At 46.8% G+C, this 20,192-nt stretch overlaps 1 protein-coding gene and 1 long non-coding RNA gene across 7 annotated transcripts; one reads left to right on the plus strand and one right to left on the minus strand.

The window, feature by feature from the left end:
* Positions 1-2,036: 2,036 nt before the first annotated feature.
* On the plus strand, positions 2,037-10,097 carry cops7a (COP9 constitutive photomorphogenic homolog subunit 7A). Of its 6 annotated transcripts, none has more exons than XM_030370851.1 (8): positions 2,037-2,149; positions 4,372-4,494; positions 4,740-4,815; positions 5,705-5,793; positions 6,629-6,831; positions 6,927-7,032; positions 7,475-7,654; positions 9,429-10,097. In XM_030370851.1, exons 2-7 carry the CDS (start codon positions 4,372-4,374, stop codon positions 7,646-7,648), a joined length of 771 nt encoding a protein of 256 aa, XP_030226711.1. In that variant the 5' UTR covers positions 2,037-2,149; the 3' UTR covers positions 7,649-7,654; positions 9,429-10,097. The 6 variants fall into 6 exon arrangements, with proteins under 6 accessions (XP_030226711.1, XP_030226712.1, XP_030226707.1 ...); XM_030370852.1 differs by having other exon boundaries at positions 9,688-10,097; XM_030370847.1 differs by having other exon boundaries at positions 7,475-7,644; positions 9,321-10,097.
* Positions 10,098-11,610: 1,513 nt separating this feature from the next.
* LOC115553358 (uncharacterized) lies at positions 11,611-19,354 on the minus strand. The gene is made up of 3 exons (XR_003978449.1): positions 18,792-19,354; positions 14,563-14,703; positions 11,611-13,349 (listed from the first exon to the last, which is right to left on the minus strand). It is a non-coding gene; the product is annotated as an uncharacterized LOC115553358 (long non-coding RNA).
* Between the last annotated feature and the right edge of the window lie 838 nt (positions 19,355-20,192).

Raw genomic sequence — 20,192 nt, forward strand, 5'->3', positions numbered from 1 at the left:
CTCTCTCAATCTCTCCCTTCCTCTCTTTATCAGTGTTAAGCCGTTCCGCGCATGACTCTGCTGCTCAGTTGGCCATGAAGCTGAGTTCAGCGCAGGGATGCTGTGCCAAGCAGTGCGAGGAAAAACAACAGAATGGGGCTGAGCTACATGTACCCAAAGAACCCCATAAGGAGATATAAGGAACATGTGTTTTCTTGCTACGTATTCTGGTTATTTTATACTAGACTAGTGGCGGTGGTTTGAATCTATGTTACTGTAATTTGTGCGTCACCATCAACATTATAAAGATCACCTGATATCACAAAATGAATGGTGACTGTTGTTTTAGTAGACTACTGCCATATGGCACTGAATCATAAATGGTGCACTGGTGAATCATGGCATAAGTCTTACTTGGCCATTACTAGTGGATTCTTCTCTCCCTGGGTAGCATGGTCGCTGTTTTTCTTTTATTAATTGTGTCTTCCCTGTGCAGTTGTGTGAGCCGTGTCCTGAGAGACGGTTTTAGATAGGTGACAGCTTCCACCACTTAAGCCAGGACAAGCTGGCATCAGTAGAGACAACGCTACAGTGATGGGCAGTCATTTTACCACCCTGCACAACAAGGAACAGCATGTAGGTGTCTATTTGTGTGTGTTTGTGTGTATGTGTGTTTGTGTGTGTGTGTGTGTGTGTGTGTGTGTGTGTGTGTGTGTGTGTGTGTGTGTGTGTGTGTGTGTGTGTGTGTGTGTGTGTGTGTGTGTGTGTGTGTGTGTGTGTGTGTGTGTGTGTGTGTGTGTGTGTGTGTGTGTGTGTGTGTGTGTGATTGTGCATGTGTTCTGTGTGTGCATGTGTGTTTTCATTTAAGTAACACAGAACTGCAAATCATAAGCATAGCCCTTAAAACTGAACTAATTGCTGTCCATCAACCAACTAAAGATATAAAGGGAAGCGAATAGTTTTCCCAGATGAATTTCAGAGGAAACACACATTTTGTCAACTGTTTATTTAATCAGAAGCAAAAGTTACAGTTTCGTCTACTAATACATGTCCATTTTTGGTATATAGCCATGGAGCCTGTAGATTAATGTATAACATGAATTTTGTGCATTTTGTATACAAAGCCATGAATTCATTTGCATGATCTGGAAAAAGCCAAAAGGATTGGGGGATTTGATGACCATTTCTAGGTTATCTTGGCGGACATAGATACTTAGAATGCAATGTCTCTTCAAAGATATCTTATACATTACTTATATAAGTATAGCTTCAAGCAGACAATTTATATTGTCTTACACTATAAAAATGAAAATAAATAAAAAATAAAGTTCTGTGTCTAATCTAATAATGACACAGTTTAGATTTAGAGTAATGGTCTATTTAAATATAACCAATGCACCAGAAGATAAAATAAAGGATAGTGTTAACCTAATTGTGCTGTAATGCAACAGATACTCAGAGCCCCCCAGTTTGGGGGAGACTGTGCTGACTGCACTGACCTGCACAGCCTCTCTGACTGGGTGCTATGTTCCCTGTGAAGTGCAAATACATTTACAATTGCATCTGGCCAATGGACACCATTGAGTTGGAGATGAAGAGCAATGTCGAGAAAGTTAAAAGTTATTTCTTTAAACTTGCATTTAGGTAATGTGAGAAATGTGGCAGAACTATATGTAGTGGTTTACTTTAAATAGCTACTACACAGCCATAATAATATACGTTTTTTCGCTGGCTCTCAAAATTTTTAGAGATAGTCATTACAATGAAATTCATTGGAAATGTTTTGACAAAGGATGCATTAAAAAAATAGTGAGTTATTGTAAATGTATTGAAATTAGGTAATCTGTGTTTGTAAGGACTTGAATTATGTGCTTGATTTGAGACGTTGGGCCAATATTACACAAAGTGGCATACTGATGGAAGCGCCTCCCTTTGTAGATACACAGCAGTTCAGGTCATCACCTTATGATTGTGATATCACCGCGAGATGGCCCTATTCGCTCGACGCAAGGCTCAAGGGCTTTAGCGTTCACTGACTGACAGCACACTGCACCCCGCCCACATTTCCTTATTGTCCAATGGGAGAGCACGTTATTTTGTTGTCAAACGTGCGCTGACAACTGAACGGAACTATCCACAGAGGCTATCCACTAGACAGCCACATAACGAGGTAATATTTATACATGTGGCTAGTTTTTACCTTATTATTATGGCGGAGTTTGACTGCTTAAACTATTTCAATATTTTGTTTGCGATATCACTGTTTGATGTGAAGCGTCGGGGCGTTGAACCGTCATGAGGCCTTGTGCTAACGCTTAGCATGAAGCCTTTCGGCGTTTTTACATCATTAGATGGCCAGCTTGTTAGCAAGACACATTGTTTTAAAACTGAAGATCCGTACTCTGCTATGCTCAAACACCGATCACACATGGGTTACATTCAGACGTCCTATTGCTTCTACTGCTGTGTTGTCTGAGTGAGTCCGTAGAAGTGGTTTATAACTTACTAGGTCACTATGGTGGCTAACTTATTAAACATGGTGGTCTGGTTAACAAACTGCTAATGTGTCTACTTAGTATTGTGTGTGTGTGTGTGTGTGTGTGTGTGTGTGTGTGTGTGTGTGTGTGTGTGTGTGTGTGTGTGTGTATGTATATATATATATATATATATATATATATATATATATATTAAAACGTATTGACCCAATGACTAACTGTAAGGGCTACAGACATATTTGAAATGATAATGCTGACGTTCTGATATTGAAGCATTTCACGTATTCTTCAAATCAAGTGGACCTCCCAAATTTAGGACGATCACTTGGTTCATGATTTGCATATAAATTGAATAACTCGTGATAAGGTATTCACTTTGATGTGCAAACATCAACGGATTGATTTTCTAATAGTATTCTACCTTGAATTGTGGGCCTTGTTGACGTGACAGAGGCGGTCCTATTTGCTTGTACTCTTTATTTACTCAACCACGAGATTATTTAGTATGGATGTTCTGGAAATCACAGAGTGTTACTTTTCTTTCTTAGGTTGTTGTTGTCATTATTGGACACACTTTTTTTTGGCAATGTGTGTGCAGAAAGTTACTTATAAAGGTTGGCTCTGGTCAAAAATAAAGACTGTCTACATTGGCGTTGATATATATATTGGCTTGACCATTCATTCTAACAGTGATTCTAAATGCAGTTGATCGAGTCAGTATTGTTTCACTAGAACTAAAATGACAAATGACAATGAGTTTTCTATCATATAAAATAAATATTTTAAGATCCTATAAAATATGTATTTTATAGGATCTTAAATTATCGTTTTCGGGAGGCCCCCCTATTTTTTCAATACAGGTGTTGCTCTTCACCTTAATGACTATTTTACTTTAATTCTTCCAGAAATTGAATCTGATAGGTGTATGAAAGGGTCACACCTTTGGTCTAAAAGCCAGACAGGCCTGTATATTAAATATTTAAGAGGAGGGTAACAAACTGTTAAGGACACTGTCACTGTGGCCTGTCTGCATAGAAATACTAAGCCTATTAAAAGCTCACCTTCAAAGCCCAGTTGCCATTTTCAGTTTAGGTAGGCATGGGTGATCGTACTTGTGATGATTCCATTAGCTAATTCATATCTATAATAGGATTTCAGAGGTCCAGCAGTGAGTCCCATCTGGACTTATCTGCTTTCTCCATTTTATTTTCAGCATTTTGGATTTTCGTTTAACTGGAACAGCACTCATTTCAGATGCATGTTTTTGTCACGAATGATGGAATCTGAAATTGAAAATGTACATAAATAACTTAAAGCCTAAAGTTATATATTTTTATACGTCAAATGTATTCCCTGCAGACATCATTTTAGTTCATCTTGATAATCTTGCCTTCTTTGCTACTGACTGAATAGAATAAGAGAAAATGTCCCTTGGTTGATGGCTCATAATAGCATATCATTCTTAACTAAATCGATGTCTGCAGGGAAAAAGGGTTCCATAGTGCAGGTTCACCAGCCTATGTTTAATTTAATCAGGCATTTTAATTCTTGAAGGCAAAAAGAAACTACAAATGTTGATATTTGCAAAAATACCTAAAAGGTTTCTCATATGAAAAGGGATGCTCAACGGGCAAATCTACACTTGATGAAATCTCTGTCTCACTCCACTTTGGGTTACTATAAAGCCTGCTGTATGCATGCAGTAATGTTCATTTATACAAAGTAAAATCCATTATTTTAAGAGGCCTGGAAAAATATGCCCAGATTATTAAATTAGGCCATTTGACTTCAGTTTGTCTTATCAGATACAATGCCAATTGATCCTTTATGTGTCTGTTCAGCCATAGTGTGACCTGTTGGGTGTGTCTCTGACCACTGTGTCCCCCTCTGGTCCCAGATGGAGGTGGAGCAGCTCCTGTCTCTGTCGGGCCCTGCCCTGGCCCAGGCTGTCAGCTCTCTGTTGGAGACCCCAGGCCTCTACGTCTTCTCTGACATCCTCGAGCTGCCTAACGTCAAGGAGGTGCACACCAACTCCTATGTCTCTCAGTCATTCTCTCTCGCTCGCTCTCTCGCACGCTCTCTCGCTCGCTCTCTCTCTCTCTCGCACACTCTCACCTCTTTCTCTCACTCACACATGCTATCTCTCTCTCTTTAATGTGTGTCATAGCCAGAGCTGTCTGTAAAGTTTTAGAGCTCACAGGGCATATATTGGCCACCATCATTTTGAGTTTGTCTTTTGGTTTGATTAATTTCTGCCCCCCACAGCTGGAGAACGGCCCTCATGCTCCAGTGTACCAGCTCCTCAACCTCTTTGCCTATGGGACCTACTGCGACTACAAAGGTATAGCGGTGGCACTGGTGTTTTTAAAGAAATAATACTGTACAAGTCATTGTGCCGTTTTTTTAATTGCCGGCATGGCACTGACTACCTGCAAGTAACTTAATGGTTGATCAATCTAACCATCATTTTGGGGATTAGTCAATGATACAGTCAAAATATCCTCAAACGAACTAGACATTCTGTCACATTCCAAAGGGATCTTTCATTGACTTGCTTCATCTGACAAGCAGGCAAGAAAACTAAAAGATTAATTTCATAAGGATCCATGATTGGAATATTTAGACAAATGGTTGCAGCCCTACTGCGCAGAAGAACCCGGGTCACAGAAGGCTAAAGTGGCAGCCCAATGACGTATGGCACAGATCCAATCACAGCAGGCCCCCGTACTGCCTTGTGTTCAGCCTTCTGATTGGTAGAGTGCCAGTGAGAATGCCACCATGGTTGCATTAGCAAGTTGTCATATGAAATGCATTTCATATAATTGAATTGAAATCCGGCACAGTATGTTGTGCCAGTGTACTAATGGGGAGGAATAAAAATGACTCTGACTTATTTATTCTGGATTATTAATTTCACCTATTCTATCCTGGGAAAAGCACTTAGGAAGAAAGGGAGGTAAGATAGAAGTGTAACAGAGTTAGATCTGGGTGTGAGACTTGTCTCCATGGCAGCACTGGAGAACCTGCATGCTCTCTACTAGCACACACACACACACACACGCACACGCACACACGTAAACCTGCATGACTGCCTGTCACATTCCCACTAAATGATACTAGCACCTCCAAGCTGATGGCTGTGATGCCCCCCCAGGGTTTGACACAATGTCTTCCTCTCTTTCTCCATCCCTCCACCTGTCATCGCTCCGTTGCTATTTGTATGCTTCTAGAGCGGGCCGCATCTCTTCCCGAGCTGACACCAGCGCAGAAGAACAAACTCCGCCACCTGTCCATAATGAGCCTGGCGTCCAACCTCAAGGTAGTCATCCGAAAACGTCCCTCGCTCTACACATGCCTCTCACCTCTTTCACTTTGTAGCTAATGGCCCAATGGTTTCATTTGAAATGATTTTTAGAAGCGAGACACCCATCAAATGTCCATCAAAACTAACATTGTTATTAAGGAGGTATGACCAAGATCGCTTCAGAAAGTGGCACCCCTTTGTTATTCCGGGACATTATCCAAATTATAGAGGAGGAAGTTCTTCTTCTTCTTCTTTTGAGCTTGTGTGTGTTCTGAGCTGGTGGCTATATTTATAACGTCTTGATTAGCGCTATGGCAACAGAGTAACCTATCTCTCTCTTGTCACACAGAATCTATTTCTTTACTTGAAATTCATCCGCTGTCCTTAGTTTAGCTTATCTTCAAATATTCTGTCTTGGAGATGGATCATTGTTAGTTTATTATGCCCTTAAAATAACTGTCATTTTTTCTGAAAACAAAGATTTTACATTCAATTGTTTTTTTATGTGTCTAGATTTGGTCTAAAAGAATGGATTATTGTATTAGTTTCGGCAGAAGACAAATGATCATATGGTCTCCTTTGTTTCCTCCTAATTTACCTGTTATTTTGGCCCTCTGGTTGTCTTGCTGATATATCACATTTCATCTCTCCAGGCATGCGAGATTCCACTTCTTTTAACTGCTAAATATTTAACTGCAAAATATGTTACCCCACCCCCTTACTCCTGGAGTCATTTAGTCAAATGAGCAATTTTACCATAACTGCCTTTGTCATTTGCTCTTGATGTTGCATTGAAGTCAGTCAGCACCTGTTTACCGTGTGTGTGTGTGCGTGTGCCACCCCCCCACAGTGCCTGCCCTACTCGTTGCTGCTGCAGCAGCTGGAGCTGAAGAACGTGCGTGAGCTGGAGGACCTGCTGATCGACGCTGTGTACTGCGACATCATCCAGGGCAAGCTGGACCAGAGGAACCAGCAGGTGGAGGTGGACTGCAGCGTGGGTCGGGACCTCGGCCCCAACGAGCTCCCCAACATCGTCAACACACTGCAGGAGTGGTAAGTACTGAGGCCTTACCCCCATGCTGTCCGTGTGTGTAATAAGTCATGTTTTATTCTACAAATGAATATATACATCCCCGACCCTCCCAAAGGTGTACAGGGTGTGAAGCCGTGCTGTGTGGAATAGAGGAGCAGGTGACCAGGGCCAACCAGTACAGAGAGAGCCAGCTCAAGGTCAAAGTTCAGGTGGAAACCGAGGTCAGTCTTTGTGACTTCATGCTTCAAAGTGTGTGTGTGTGTGTGTGTGTGTGTGTGTGTGTGTGTGTGTGTGTGTGTGTGTGTGTGTTAGATTATATGAATGTTCAATGAAATCTCCCCTGTGGATCTTCAATCAAACGTTTTTTGGAGGGGGGGTAACTACAATGTGATTGATCATAATGGTAATCTGATGGATCAAACGCGTCCCATTCTAAATTATTTTAGCAATTATTAATAAACCCCTGGAGAACGTCGGTCCGTCAGAGCACCAGCAAAATGAAAGAAAACGTTGGACAGTGTCGCGCAGGTTTTAGATTAAACTGTTCGTTAACAATGCAGTGAAATGGCCTTCTATCTTCTGTTATGGTTTCTGTCAAGCTGCCGGTAGATTTATATAAAGAGGGAGAGAGTCATCTGGTTCACATTGTATCTTTCCCCTCAGGTTTCCAATTTACAGAAAACATTAAAGGCTAGCTCAGCCTCACCATCCTCTGGCCCCGCTCCTGCTGGCGCTGCGTCCAATCAGGACGCAGACCAGCCAGCAGAGCCAAGAGACCCCGCATCCTCTCAGGAACCACGACAGCCGGGCAAAAAAAGTTCCAAGGTTAAAGGGTAAGTTAAAGTAAGGCTACCCTTTTCTTCAATCTATGTTTGAGTGGTGGTCAATGGCTTCAGGACAGAGAGGTGCTTTCTGAAATGACATAAACCTGACGTAAAAATCTGGAAAATAAAATTGTGCCTGTTAGGTGATGATCTATATGTATATATATATATATATGTATATATATATATATATATATATATATATATATATACATATATATATATATATATATGTATATATATATATATATATATATATATATATATGTGTATATATATATATATATATATATATATATATATATATATATATATATATATATCATTACTTCAGTGGTTTGTTTTGCAAAACACCCTGAAATTACCTTTTTTAGACCAATTAGATGGGTGGGCTGACATTTGACATTAATACTAAATAATTGTTTGTTTTCATCAGTTCTCATTAACCGTGGCACGACGGTTTACAACCGAGACAGTCGAGCTGCAACCAAACTGCATCTCCATAATGGGAGTTTGAAACACAGTGAATTAAGGGCTTTTAGTGGAATATTCTTTCTGAGAGCACTGTCAATTCAACTGGGAGTCGGTTTGTTTCCATATTTTCAATAAACATTAAAAAGCCAGCTGCCAGTGTAAGTGGTGTGTGTGTTTGTGTGAGTGAGTGTGCGTGCGTCTGCATAGAGCAGCTTCATTATCAGATACGATGCGTTTTCAAACCGTATTATAACCCTAGCATCACAGACCCTCTTCTTCTGTTTTGTCTCCATCCGGCCCAATTACTTTGCACTAACGTTGCATGGATCCGGAGTTTGGAAATGTCACTGGATATACAGGACACCCCTGGCTGGCTCCGCACCCCCCAGTGTTAACATGGAGATGTTTTTGGTTTTATCGACTCTTACTAAAGGGATTATTTTATGAGGCATAATTTAGACGCATCTTTTCTACATTAAAAGGCGCCTGATAACGTTCAGTAAGCACTCTTATTTCTTAAAAGAAATTCCCAAACCCTTGAGATAACCCTTGCAATATGAAGCAATGGTTTATATAATTGTTACGATTAAGGTGATAATACGTTCTAAAATGCATTATTAATGCCGGTAGACCCTAATTAAGCCACATTAGCGGTTCTTCCTCATGATCGGAAGTGCTGTGGTAGCGACACCCAGCCAATCACCTATCTACAACTCCTTCATCCTGGCCCCCCGCAGCCATGCCCTTTAACGCAGGACTATTTTAAGAGGAACTGTGAGCCCATGGGGGTTGAGGTTTAATGAACTAGATATTTGTGGCATGTTGGTGTTTAAAACAATAATGATAGGCATGCACAGGGTATTCTTCAGGTTAGGGTGTTTTGATGCCCAGCTGAAAAGGTTGTGAGTTCAAACCCCAATGACTGGGTTAGGGTGTTTGACTCCCAGCTGAAAGGTTGTGAGTTCAAACCCCAATGTCTGGGTTAGTTTGACTCCCAGCTGAAAGGCTGTGTTCGATCCCTTCAGCACCCTTGAGGCATAACTGAGCAAGATGCCCTAACACCCTACCTGCTCCTTTTAATGCCCTGCTTAAGAAAAAAGTCGGTCAGCATAGAGCCTCCGCTTGATGCCTAACCAGCAAATAGTACACAGGTGTATTAAACACTGTATACTAACAAAGGCTTGTGTGTGGGTCCTCTCTTCCCCCCGCAGGCTGCGCGGCAGTGGGAAGATCTGGTCTAAGTCTAATTGAAGGTGGCGGTGCCCCCCCACCCCACCCCCGAGACACCGGCACTGATGCTTCTTTTCACTGGTTTACAGACACGGGGACATGACACACTGACAGAGACGGACGGATGAGAAACAAAACTAAAAAAACACAAAAAAAAAGTCATACGGACGATGTGATCATTCCTGATGGAAGGCCCCTCCCCCTTATCTACCCGATATTCACCACCACGAAGACCGGAGAGAAATCGAAAGCCCAAAAATAAGCAAGGATCGCTCAAAGAATTTGTATTTTATTTTTATTTTTTTTTAACTTTCTGTCAACCTCCTTCCCCTTTTTCCCCTCCTCCAGAGTCTCCCAATGATAAGTAAGCAAAATGAGAATGACAGGTGTGACAGCGGTGTTGTGCAGTTGACAGCGGCGTTGGCAGGCAGTGTGCCTGGGACGCACCCTGGGTAAATTGTACACCGCGAGAGTGTCACTGGCGGGCAGCGTGCGTCTGGCCCATGGAACCGCAGAGGCTTGGATCTGGATGATGATTGGTTTAAGCCACAGACCACCACCATTACCAACCACCACCACCACCAACCGGATCAGTGCGTGTGTTGTGATGCATATATGTTTTATCTGTGTGATGGAAACGGACTGGGTGCAGATTTAACGATATGCGATTTATTGTTTGTATATTTTCATTGTCTTTCTTTCTGCTAAGTTGGGACATGTGTAAAATAAAAGTGGGGAAATAAACGAAGGACCCTGTACTTATGGTTGACGTGCTTATTACTGCTGCTGCTGCTGTCGCTTGCGTGGTGTTCAGCGCGCCGGAGAAGTGCGTCTCTGGAGAGCGCACAGCTAAATGTTACCTCGCAGGAGGGGGGGGACGCCCATTAAGAGGTCAAGCGATTAATTAGGGCGTGTCCCCAAAGAGTGATGTATTATAGAGGCAAGGCTCCCCCTGTGTGCGCGCAGTGCAAAGCACACACTCGCACGCGGATCCCATTCATATTTCACCGTGTTTGGCCGACAGCTTCTGTTTTCATGTCAAAACCGTCTGGTGAAATTGCTCGGGAGGCTCACTTTTCTCTCCGTCAGACAGTCAAAATTGCCCGTATCATGCTGCCTGCCATGTCCATCTCTCCCCTTGCTCTGCACCCTGTCTGTGTATCTGTTCTCTGCTCCATAGTCCTCCTTCTGACAAGACCCCGCCGCAATTAATTCACCCAGCGAGGCGATGGAGGAATCCAAGCTTTAAAAAGCAGAAAAGGATGAGCCTGTTTAATACCCCCTCCCCCTATACCCTTTTCCCCCCTCGCCTCCCCATATCTATAAATAGGGGTGTTAATTTCAGTCTGGGATTGAGCTTTAGTGGTATACTGTTTGCTCCATCAACAGTTGGAAGCTGTGAATTCTAACAGCTGTACACCTAAATGTGTTTTAGTGTTTAAAGGGACACTTTATGGACTTTGTGTGTGTGTGAGCACACACACACACACACATTTGGAAGATTGATGTGTGTTATAGATGCATTGGAGTGACTGCAGGCTCCTCCAGTATTTATATGCTGGCGTCTGCTCTCGGAGTTTGTTTCTTTGCCCACCTGGCTTATAGATTGTTGCGTCGTCTACTGGCTTATACCTCGTTCTGGGGAGGGGAGAAGGGATTTTGTGGTGTTAAAAATTTCCAGTGGATTCGCGCCAATCAATTACAGTGATTGATCAGTAAAGTACCCAGAGAAGATGTAAACGACTAGTGGAACACACACAATCTCTCTCACACGCACGCATACACATGCACGCACACAAGGAATCTCAGTACACAGCCCTAACTATGCCCCCTCTACCCCGCCTCCCTGATGTTATTGACATATGAAAATGCTCCTTGAACTTCTTGGGGAGCACGTCGTTTTTCTCCTGCAGGTGCCAACGCGCCTCGCCGGGTGGTGGTTGGGAGGGGTGAAAATAGCCCTGGGAGGCCAAGTCATCAGGTGGGGGACCCAGAATCTCAGTCTCGTCGACCTGGAACGTCTCTTCAACTGATAACTTATGCCTGGCATACGCAATGACGCTCCAGTCCCAGTGATAAAATGAGTGCAAGGTCGGCGGACTAATATGCACATTAGGGGATGAGCATTAGGATGCAGGGTTGACTATTAGAATGTGAGTAGCGCACTTCCTCGTTACCCATTAAGCACCATTGGTCTAGGGGGCACCCTTCCACAGCCCCTAGGATATTCCATTCAACACAGCACATAAGTAGACACATGGGACACAAGTCTTGAACACAAGAGTTATGCCTTTTTATTGTTGATTTTTAACAGTACAGAAAGGCTGGATGCCTACAGGAATGCTACTAAAAACCACAAGACACTGGTTTACTGAAAGACTCGCAACGTGATGACCAGCACTATGTGTTTGTGTTAGAGGTTTTGTTAAAAAATTGACGAGAGAGGTGGAGTGAGAGGTATTTCCTCAGAGCTGCTTCGAAAAAGATAAGAACCAAACTAATTTGGTTGTTGAAGTATTCCGGAAGATAGTACTCACTGATATATAAAAACATACATGTATTCATACGTTTACTCTATGCAAATGCAATGTTGATATATAGTTGTTGTTTTACCGTACACATGCAAAACCCTTGTAGGCCTACAGGGCTGGAAGTGGCGTTCCTTCATGTGCACTGCAAATCTGTCATCAATCTGTCATCGATCATCTCACCCAGATCGGCAGCCATTGGATGATTGGTACTGATGATGATGGCAATCACCATGATGTCATTATTTGAACAGTTCAGTGAACTGAGATAGCTAAAATGTTTAACATCAGTTTGCAATACTCGGCGACACGTTTGACTCATCTTTATTTATAGTTCGATTCTCTACGTAATGACATTTATATACTTTTCACGGCAACACCATATAAACCAGACTTGTACCAGCTTTAAAATATTGATTGTAACAGCAATGCCCTTTCTGTGTGTGTATGTGTGTGTGTGTGTATCGTCTGATAACCCCACCACCTCTGGAAGAAATACTGTGTTGAAGAACCCGTCCTCGTGGGTCCAGCAGAGACCAGGATGCCCGCGAAGGCCCAACAAAAACATGACACTACATCATCCAGATAATTAAGAGAACAAATCATGAAGGGGAAAAAAATAACCTGCGAGACAAAACGGCCTTCTCTTTGCCAACGTGGTTGTGGAGGGGGGGGGGAAAGCCGTGGTATTTGAATTTTTTTCGCGGCGCCCAAAGCAGGAATGAACAGCGGTTTCTGGAGCGTGACATGGTAAACACGTTGCCTGCCGGCTACAGCTTTGTGATAAACCATTCCCCCTCCCTCTTCAGTCTTAGGAGAATGCCAGAGAATGGCTTTCATTAACCGTTTACCAACCGACAATATCCATCACTACTGCGCGTTTGTAATGTGCGGCTTCATCCAAAAAGAAAGCTGGGATTTGCTGGATTCAACGGCTCTAGCGTCTTTATTTTTGTTTTTTGCGGGGCAGAGACGACAGATGTGCAATTGTATCCCCCGCAAACGTGGAAGCTGGGGCAAGGTGTCGCCTTGGAGGGTGGGAGACGACAGGCTTGTTTTTGAATTAGCCACGGCGGTTTGAAGCAGTTGGTTGGTCAGGTGCAGCTCGCGGCAGTAGCGGCTAGGAGCCAGTGATCCTGCTACAGAGGCATTAAAACCAAGGGGGGGGACGAGAGAGATTCACACCCAGCGCCGGAGAGCCAGGGCGAGCCGGGGAGTGGAAGGAAGAAAGCGAGGAGCAGGAAGATGAGCTTGTCTCTTTTTTTTTTTTTCTTTAACACCTCAGGGAAAAGCCGTGATGCTTCGCAACAATTGGGCACCTGGAATCCCTGATTTCATTTCACAGTCTCAAGGAAGAACAAAATGGCGCCACGGGCACAACCTCAGGTCTTGTTGATGGCTCTCCGCAGGCTCCACAGAAGTGTTTATCAAATGGGGGGGGGGAAGAACAGTCACCTCAGAGGTTTACGACGGGGATCCTGGCTCAAAGGAGACACAGAAAGAGAGAGAGAGAGACACACAGACACAGAAAGAGAGAGAGACACACAGACACAGAGACAGGGCAAGAGAGACAGACACGGTGAGAGTCGGATGGAGGAAGAGAGAACCGTAGATAAGCAGGTTAGGGGCCTCAGCCGCTCTAATAAGTGGATACGGGGAAGGGGAGGCGAGCGCATGGCAGATAGCGAAGCGTCTCGGAGACGGAGCAGAGGGGCCCGCGGCTGGAGGAGCGGGGGGGGGGGGGGGGGACTTCATCACTAGGGGGAGACGGCGGTGATGAGCGATGAGGGAGCGGAAGGAGGAAGAGGAGGACAACAGGGCAATGAGAGAGAGTGGGAGAGCTGGAGCACAGCCCTATAATTACCCTGATTGAGATTAACGTGAAATCCCTTTTTCTCTTAAGAAAAAAGCTGTTTTATTTTCTTTTTTTTTTTTGTATTTTCAGGGATTGTCTCTACAAAAGCCCGGGGTGAGTCACTGCGAGGGGAGGTTTGGGTTCCTAGGTACCTCTGACTGAACCAGCAGACCCTGCAGGCCCCCACCGCTCCGCTGAGAGTAGCATCGCATCCCAATTATACTCCTCACCCTCACAGAGCGAGATAACGGGGACCTCTTTACACTGGCGCGCAAACACGCTACTACACCGTCACCGTCCAACAACAACACACACACACACAGACCCCACTGATAAACAGATGCATACACTCCTAATAATCCCCTAAAGGGGGGTTGTATTTTGTCACCCACGCAATATCTCAAGGATAGCTAAACGCATAAACAGCGAAAGAGAAAAAAAAAGAGGAATAACAAAAACAACAGATCATCCCAAGTCCAAGAGGACTCACATGCACACACACACCAATGCCTAGCGCGCACACACTGGAACCCGTGCGCACACGTCAACACCAACACACCGACACAGACCGCACACACGACGCCTAGCGCGCGCGCACACACTGGAACCCGTGCGCACACGTCAACACCAACACACCGACACAGAGCGCACATACGACGCCTAGCGCGCGCGCACACACTGGAACCCGTGCGCACACGTCAACACCAACACACCGACACAGAGCGCACACACGACGCCTAGCGCGCGCGCACACACTGGAACCCGTGCGCACATGTCAACACCAACACCAACACAACACGGATCCAGCCGCTGTGGAGAGCTGCAGAGGCGACTCATTACCTCTCGCGGTCGGTGAAGGGGGGGCTGTGGAGGGTCTGCCGGCTGTCCTCGGGAGCCAGGGAGCGAGGGAGCGCCAGGGTGAGGGGAGGGGCCGCGGCGCGGGAGAGCGGGGGCGGATGCTGGGAGCAGCTGCGGTCGTAACTGGGGAGAGAGAGAGAGAGAGAGAGAGGGAGAGGGAGAGAGAGAGAGAGAGAGAGAGAGAGAGAGAGAGAGAGAGAGAGAGAGAGAGAGAGAGAGAGAGAGAGAGAGAGGGAGAGTGAGGGAGAGAGAGAGAGAGAGAGAGAGAGAGAGAGAGAGAGGGAGAGTGAGGGAGAGAGAGAATTAAAGAGGGCTGGGAAGAGAGAGAGAGAGATGAGGGAGATGAAGAAAGAGATGAAGGCAAAGGGAGGGATGGGGAGAGAGCAAGATTGAGAGGCGAGGCGGACGGAGGAGGGGAGAGGGAGAGAGGAGGAGTGGCGAGAGAGAGCAAGAAAGATGAGAGAGACTCGAGATATGAGGAGGGATAAAGAATGTGGACAATACATTAAAAGAGCTGGGTAGAGTCGGAGGCAGAGAGCCACACGAGTCTTAGAAAAAGGTTTTAAATAACAAACAGGAGGCTATGAACGAGGGCCAAAAGATACACAAAGGGAGGAGGTGTAGGTGAGGAGAAGGTTGTAAAGGAGCAACAGGGGGATGTTGTTAAGATCGATATACAGTCATAATGGAGGGGGGGAGCAGAGGGTTGTCGGGGCTGAGATAATGCAGAGAGGGGAGGGGGAGGAGGGAGAATGAAAGAAAGTCAAAGGCACAAATAGTTTGAAGAGACATAAAGAAGCATTATGGGGTAGGTGGGGGAGAGACCAGGGACAGAGGCAATAAGAGAGAGAGAGAGAGCATTGAGGATGAGAGATGGATGGTGTTGAAAGTAATGATGGGGAGAGAGCCACGGAGAGAGAGGAGAAATGGAAGGGGGGGGGGGTGGAGGAATGGAGCGACACAAGGGCAGATTGAGATTGAGAATGAGGTGGAGAGGCAGACGGAGAGTGGAGGGGGGAAAAAAAGAGGGAAAGGAAAAAAGGAGAGAGTGAGAAGAAGAGTCGGGAGGGGGGGGAAGGCTGAGAGACAGCAGAAGCCATTTAGCGCCGGCAGAGTCATTGGCTTGCCACCGAGAGAGTTAGTACACTCATCGGACTCATTAGAAAACCCTGTCAGAGAGAGGGGGGGAGGGGGGGGAGGAAGAGAGAGGGAGAGAGGGAGGGAGGAAGAGAGAGAGGAGCGTGAGACAGAGAGGGAGGTAGGAAGGAAGGAGGAGAATTGAGGGCTGGAGAAGGATGAAGAGACATGAAGAGGAAGGAAGACATAAAGAGCAAAGGAAGGAGAAGAAAGAAGGGAGGTAGGGGAGGTGTATCAACGAAAGAGGGTGGGGGGGGGGGGGGGGCGGGGTGGTTATGACAGGGTGGAGGAATGGGCAGGGTGGGTGACATACAGCATAGACGGCCTCATATTATTTCAATCAGTCACAGCAAGGCAGGCAGAGAGAGAGAGAGAGAGAGAGAGAGAGAGAGAGAGAGGAGAGATGAGAGAGATGAGAGGAGAGAGGTAGAGAGAGAGAGAGAGAGGGAGAGAGAGAGAGAGAGCAGAGAGGAGAGAGATAGAGGAGATGAGAGAGAGAGAGAGCGCGAGCTATAGCGATTGAGAGCGGCGAGCGTGCACGAGAGACAGTACAGTCTTGGGACTGCCTCTCTTAGGAGCAGTTACAGGCATACAACGAACCACCAGAAAAAAAATGGACATCCCCTTAGCATCCGCTGTCCTCTCACGTGGCCAACACCTTTCTGCTACTGCCTCCAGCGCTCCCTCGCTCTCTCTCTGTCTCTCTCGCCTCTCAGTCTCTCACTCGCTTCTAAGCCATAGCCACACAGTCTTCACAGAGAAGAGCGAGAGAAAGACATTAAACATATGTTCCCCGCTCCACAGTTGTAATCACAATGAACTGGCCGGCCGCCAGTTTCCACTATAGGCTGGTCCACGCACTCTCGTCTCCAGTCCATCTGTAGCCTCACACTCACTTCCCCCCTCTCCCCGCCCCTCTAGGAGCCCAACACATGGCTGCTGTTTACACATTAATGACACCGATGCCCCAGCCAATCTACACAGGGCTACGGGACAAGATGCACTTCCTCCATCTCTTAATATCCTCCCCTTCCCTCCCTCCCCTCCCTCCCTCCCTCCTTCCACCTCCACCCACCTCCTCTTCGATCCTTACACTCAACCTGAGTTGAGCCCACCAGGGGGTTGGGAGAGGGGAGGGGCTTCTGGCATGCCTACCTATGTGGGTTAATGCAGTTATCCAAACAATACTTAGGGCCCGTCTTGGGAACAGAGAGAGGGAGAAGAGAGGGATCGGGTATCGGCACGCACGCACACACGCACACGCGCGCACACACACACACACACACGCGCACACACACGCGCACGCACAGACACAGGGCAAGGTGGAGGATTATCGGGGGATCGGCAGGTGGTGCAGGGAGAGGGAGATAGGAGGTGGCGCTGGGGTTGGGTTGGGGGAGATAAGGGAGGTGGGTTGGGGGAGGTAGGGGAGGCATGGCTCGGGGACATGGCCGTGGTACGGACGCCATGCCATGGTGCTGAAATGAAAGGTGATTTTTTTTTACGTGGGGGTTAAGAAAAAGAATAGGAAGAAAAGAATGACTTGCACAATCATTCAGCGAGAGACAGAGATGGTATGACTAGGAGGCGATAGGAGGGGGGGAGCCCCCAGCGAGGCGGTGGAGCTGTGTGTGCGGGGGGGGGGGGGGGGGGGAGGGAGAAAGGAGGAGCGGAGGAGAGAGAGAGAGAGAGGGATGGGGAGGAGGGTAATAAGGATTTATGCCACGCAAGAGTGGCTGTTCAAATGAAACGATAAGAGAGAAGAATAAGAGGATAAATTGGGGAGGTGGAGAACGAAGAAAAGAGCAGAAAGGCAGTATGTCTAAGCTTGCGTGTGTGTGTGTGTGTGTGTGTGTGTGGTGTGTGTGTGTGTGTGTGTGTGTGTGTGTGTGTGTGTGTGTGTGTGTGTGTGTGTGTGTGAGTACATGCATTCATGCATAGGTGCATGTAGAGTGTGTGTGTGTATGTGTGCGTGTTGATGCATATGTGGGTGTGTGTGTGTGTGTGCATGCTTGTTGATGGGTCCCTTTAGTCCTAGGGTTAGAGTTGCCCCTTATAGGTCTGACCAGCAGATTGACCCCACTACATTACACGTGATGACTCCTATTAACAGCTAATGGCCATGTGCAGCGAACGCATCTTACAAAGACAGACAGAACCCCCCCCCCCAAAGTTCATGCACTCAGGGCTTCCAGCCCGGCTGCTGCTGCTATCGCACGCGGACACTCTGGCAGAGCATGAAAGCATGCAAGAGGATCTGCTTCTTTCTACTGCGGTCGCTCCGTTCCTTAATGGTGATGGTGGATCTTTAATCATTGCAACTCTAATGGTTTTCATTGACACACAGTTGTGCCAAATGTGACTTTGGGAGCCCATGTTGTTGCTGACGAAGTCATTAGTAAGACATTACTGGAGCTCTTTATGGATTATTCACTGTTGGAGGAAGATGTTTGGTGTTCCTCTTATCATAAAACAGCCCGAGCTGTAGCAGAAAAATGTAATCTTAAAGACGCACACTAACCTACAAGCCTGAAACACGAGCGCGTCCTTCAGAGACACACTCTTCCCCAATATTCCTCAGTCAGCGACGACAACCGAAACAATAACTTAAACCCTCAGCTGTAGTGCGAGTCTTCCCGAGGAGAAGCACAGCAGAGTTTTTGACCCAGCCACACAGCGCCCTTTGCATTTCTCCTGACATTTTCTGCCACATTTAACTCAGAATTCACCGTTGCAGCGAAGGCCGTTTCAGAAAGAAATGCAGTTGATGAGGAATGACAAGAGATTTGACAGGAAACAGGGACAGTGGATAACAATGATGGACACCTCACTGGAGCGCGAGACGGGATGCGGTACGAAATAGAAAACATTGAAGCGATGGAAAGATTTGGATTTTATGTGGAATGAAAGTCAAGGGATGAGCAATGATGATGTCATCACGCCTTTATCCAGCCCAGTAGTCACATGACTACACACACACACACACACACACACACACACACACACACACACACACACACACACACACACACACACCAGGCTAGGTAGAGAGGGACAGGGGGGGTTTCTCCTACCATAGTTTGGCGGTTATGACGACTGCCGTGAAGATAAGCAGCGAAGAGATGGTCACTGTGACGTAGAACTGAGGGTCCACTGTGTACGGGAAACACACACACACACACACACACACACACACACACACAAAATACACTTCCGGTATATTTAAACAGTAACCATATATTCAAGAAATGCAATCAATAAAGGCATTTGGGTATGAAATTGGATGTGCGATAGTTTGGCCTCCGGTCCGATGACATCACTCTCCCCCCCCCCCCCCCGAATCTTGATGTGTATCATCAGCGTGCCCCTTCCTGTGATTGAGGAGAACTTTATTAGGCGCTCCCCGCCATAGACACAGCTGGCTGCGCATAGCCACCATCAGCCTCACGGTGGTGGTGGTGACAGCTAATTCCCCGGAGAGAGATGGCTCTGGTGGTATGTGTGTGTATGAGTATGTGTGTGTGTGTGCGTGTGCATCAGAGTGTGTGTGTCCGTGAGTGCGTGTGCGTTTGTAATGTACCCAAAGGCTCGCGACCAGCCTTTATTTATAAATCCGTAACCCCCCCCCACGCCCTCCTCCCACCTTCCTCCGCCTCCCGCTCCTCCGCCTGCGCCCCCCCGGCGTCGGGGCCCCCGGGGTGCCGGGCCTCCAGGGCGGGCTCCCCCCGGGTCTGGCTGCTGCTGACCACGTCCTGGGGGAAGGGCCAGAACTCGGCGGTGGCCGTGGTGCTGCCGCCGCCGGCCCTCGGGTCCCCGGGCTGGTGCAGGAGGGTCGGGGTCCTGGCTGGACAGGAAGTGATGCGTCTCGTCCTCCGGCGGGTGCGTGGGGCCCCACACCACAGCCCAGAGGGGAGTGGGCGTGGCCTGGGCAGTGACGGACAGGCCGGGTACATAGAGGGCGTCCGCTCGCTCGTCGCCTGCACCCACGCGGTTCGTGTCGTCACGGTTACCGCTGGATGGAGGCGCCGCTGCGGCGACAAGGAGCAGGGTGAGGAGGCAGCGATGGGCAGTCAGTCGTTTGACAGGAGAGATGGAGCTGGAGGAGGCACATGATGGATGGAGTGAGAGAGAGATAGAGAGAGCAGTGTGAGGAGAGAGAGAGAGAGAGAGAGAGAGAGAGAGAGAGAGAGAGAGAGAGAGAGAGAGAGAGAGAGAGAGAGAGAGAGAGAGAGAGAGAGGCAAGAGGTTAACAATAAAGACGCACTCAGCTTCACTCTAGACAGCAGCTACAGTGATCCCGTGGCATCAATCAGTCCGAATGTTAGCCTGTGTGTTTGTGTTTGTGTATGTGTGTATGGGTGGGTGCGTGGGTGCATGTGTGTGTCTGTGTGTGTGTGTGTGGTGTGTGTGTGTGTGTGTGTGTCTGTGTGTGTGTGCGTGTGTGTGTGTGTTTGTGTGTGTGTTTGATTGTCTGG

This window comes from Gadus morhua, chromosome 11, assembly GCF_902167405.1.
Source record: "Gadus morhua chromosome 11, gadMor3.0, whole genome shotgun sequence".
Lineage (NCBI taxonomy): Eukaryota > Metazoa > Chordata > Actinopteri > Gadiformes > Gadidae > Gadus > Gadus morhua.

Coding starts and splice junctions, on each gene's coding strand:
- cops7a (XM_030370847.1), top strand. CDS start 4,372: ATGGAGGTGGAGCAGCTCCTGTCTCTGTCGGGCCCTGCCCTGGCCCAG. Junction 4,816..5,704: donor GACCTACTGCGACTACAAAG/GTATAGCGGTGG, acceptor GTATGCTTCTAG/AGCGGGCCGCATCTCTTCCC. Junction 6,832..6,926: donor GTCAACACACTGCAGGAGTG/GTAAGTACTGAG, acceptor ACCCTCCCAAAG/GTGTACAGGGTGTGAAGCCG.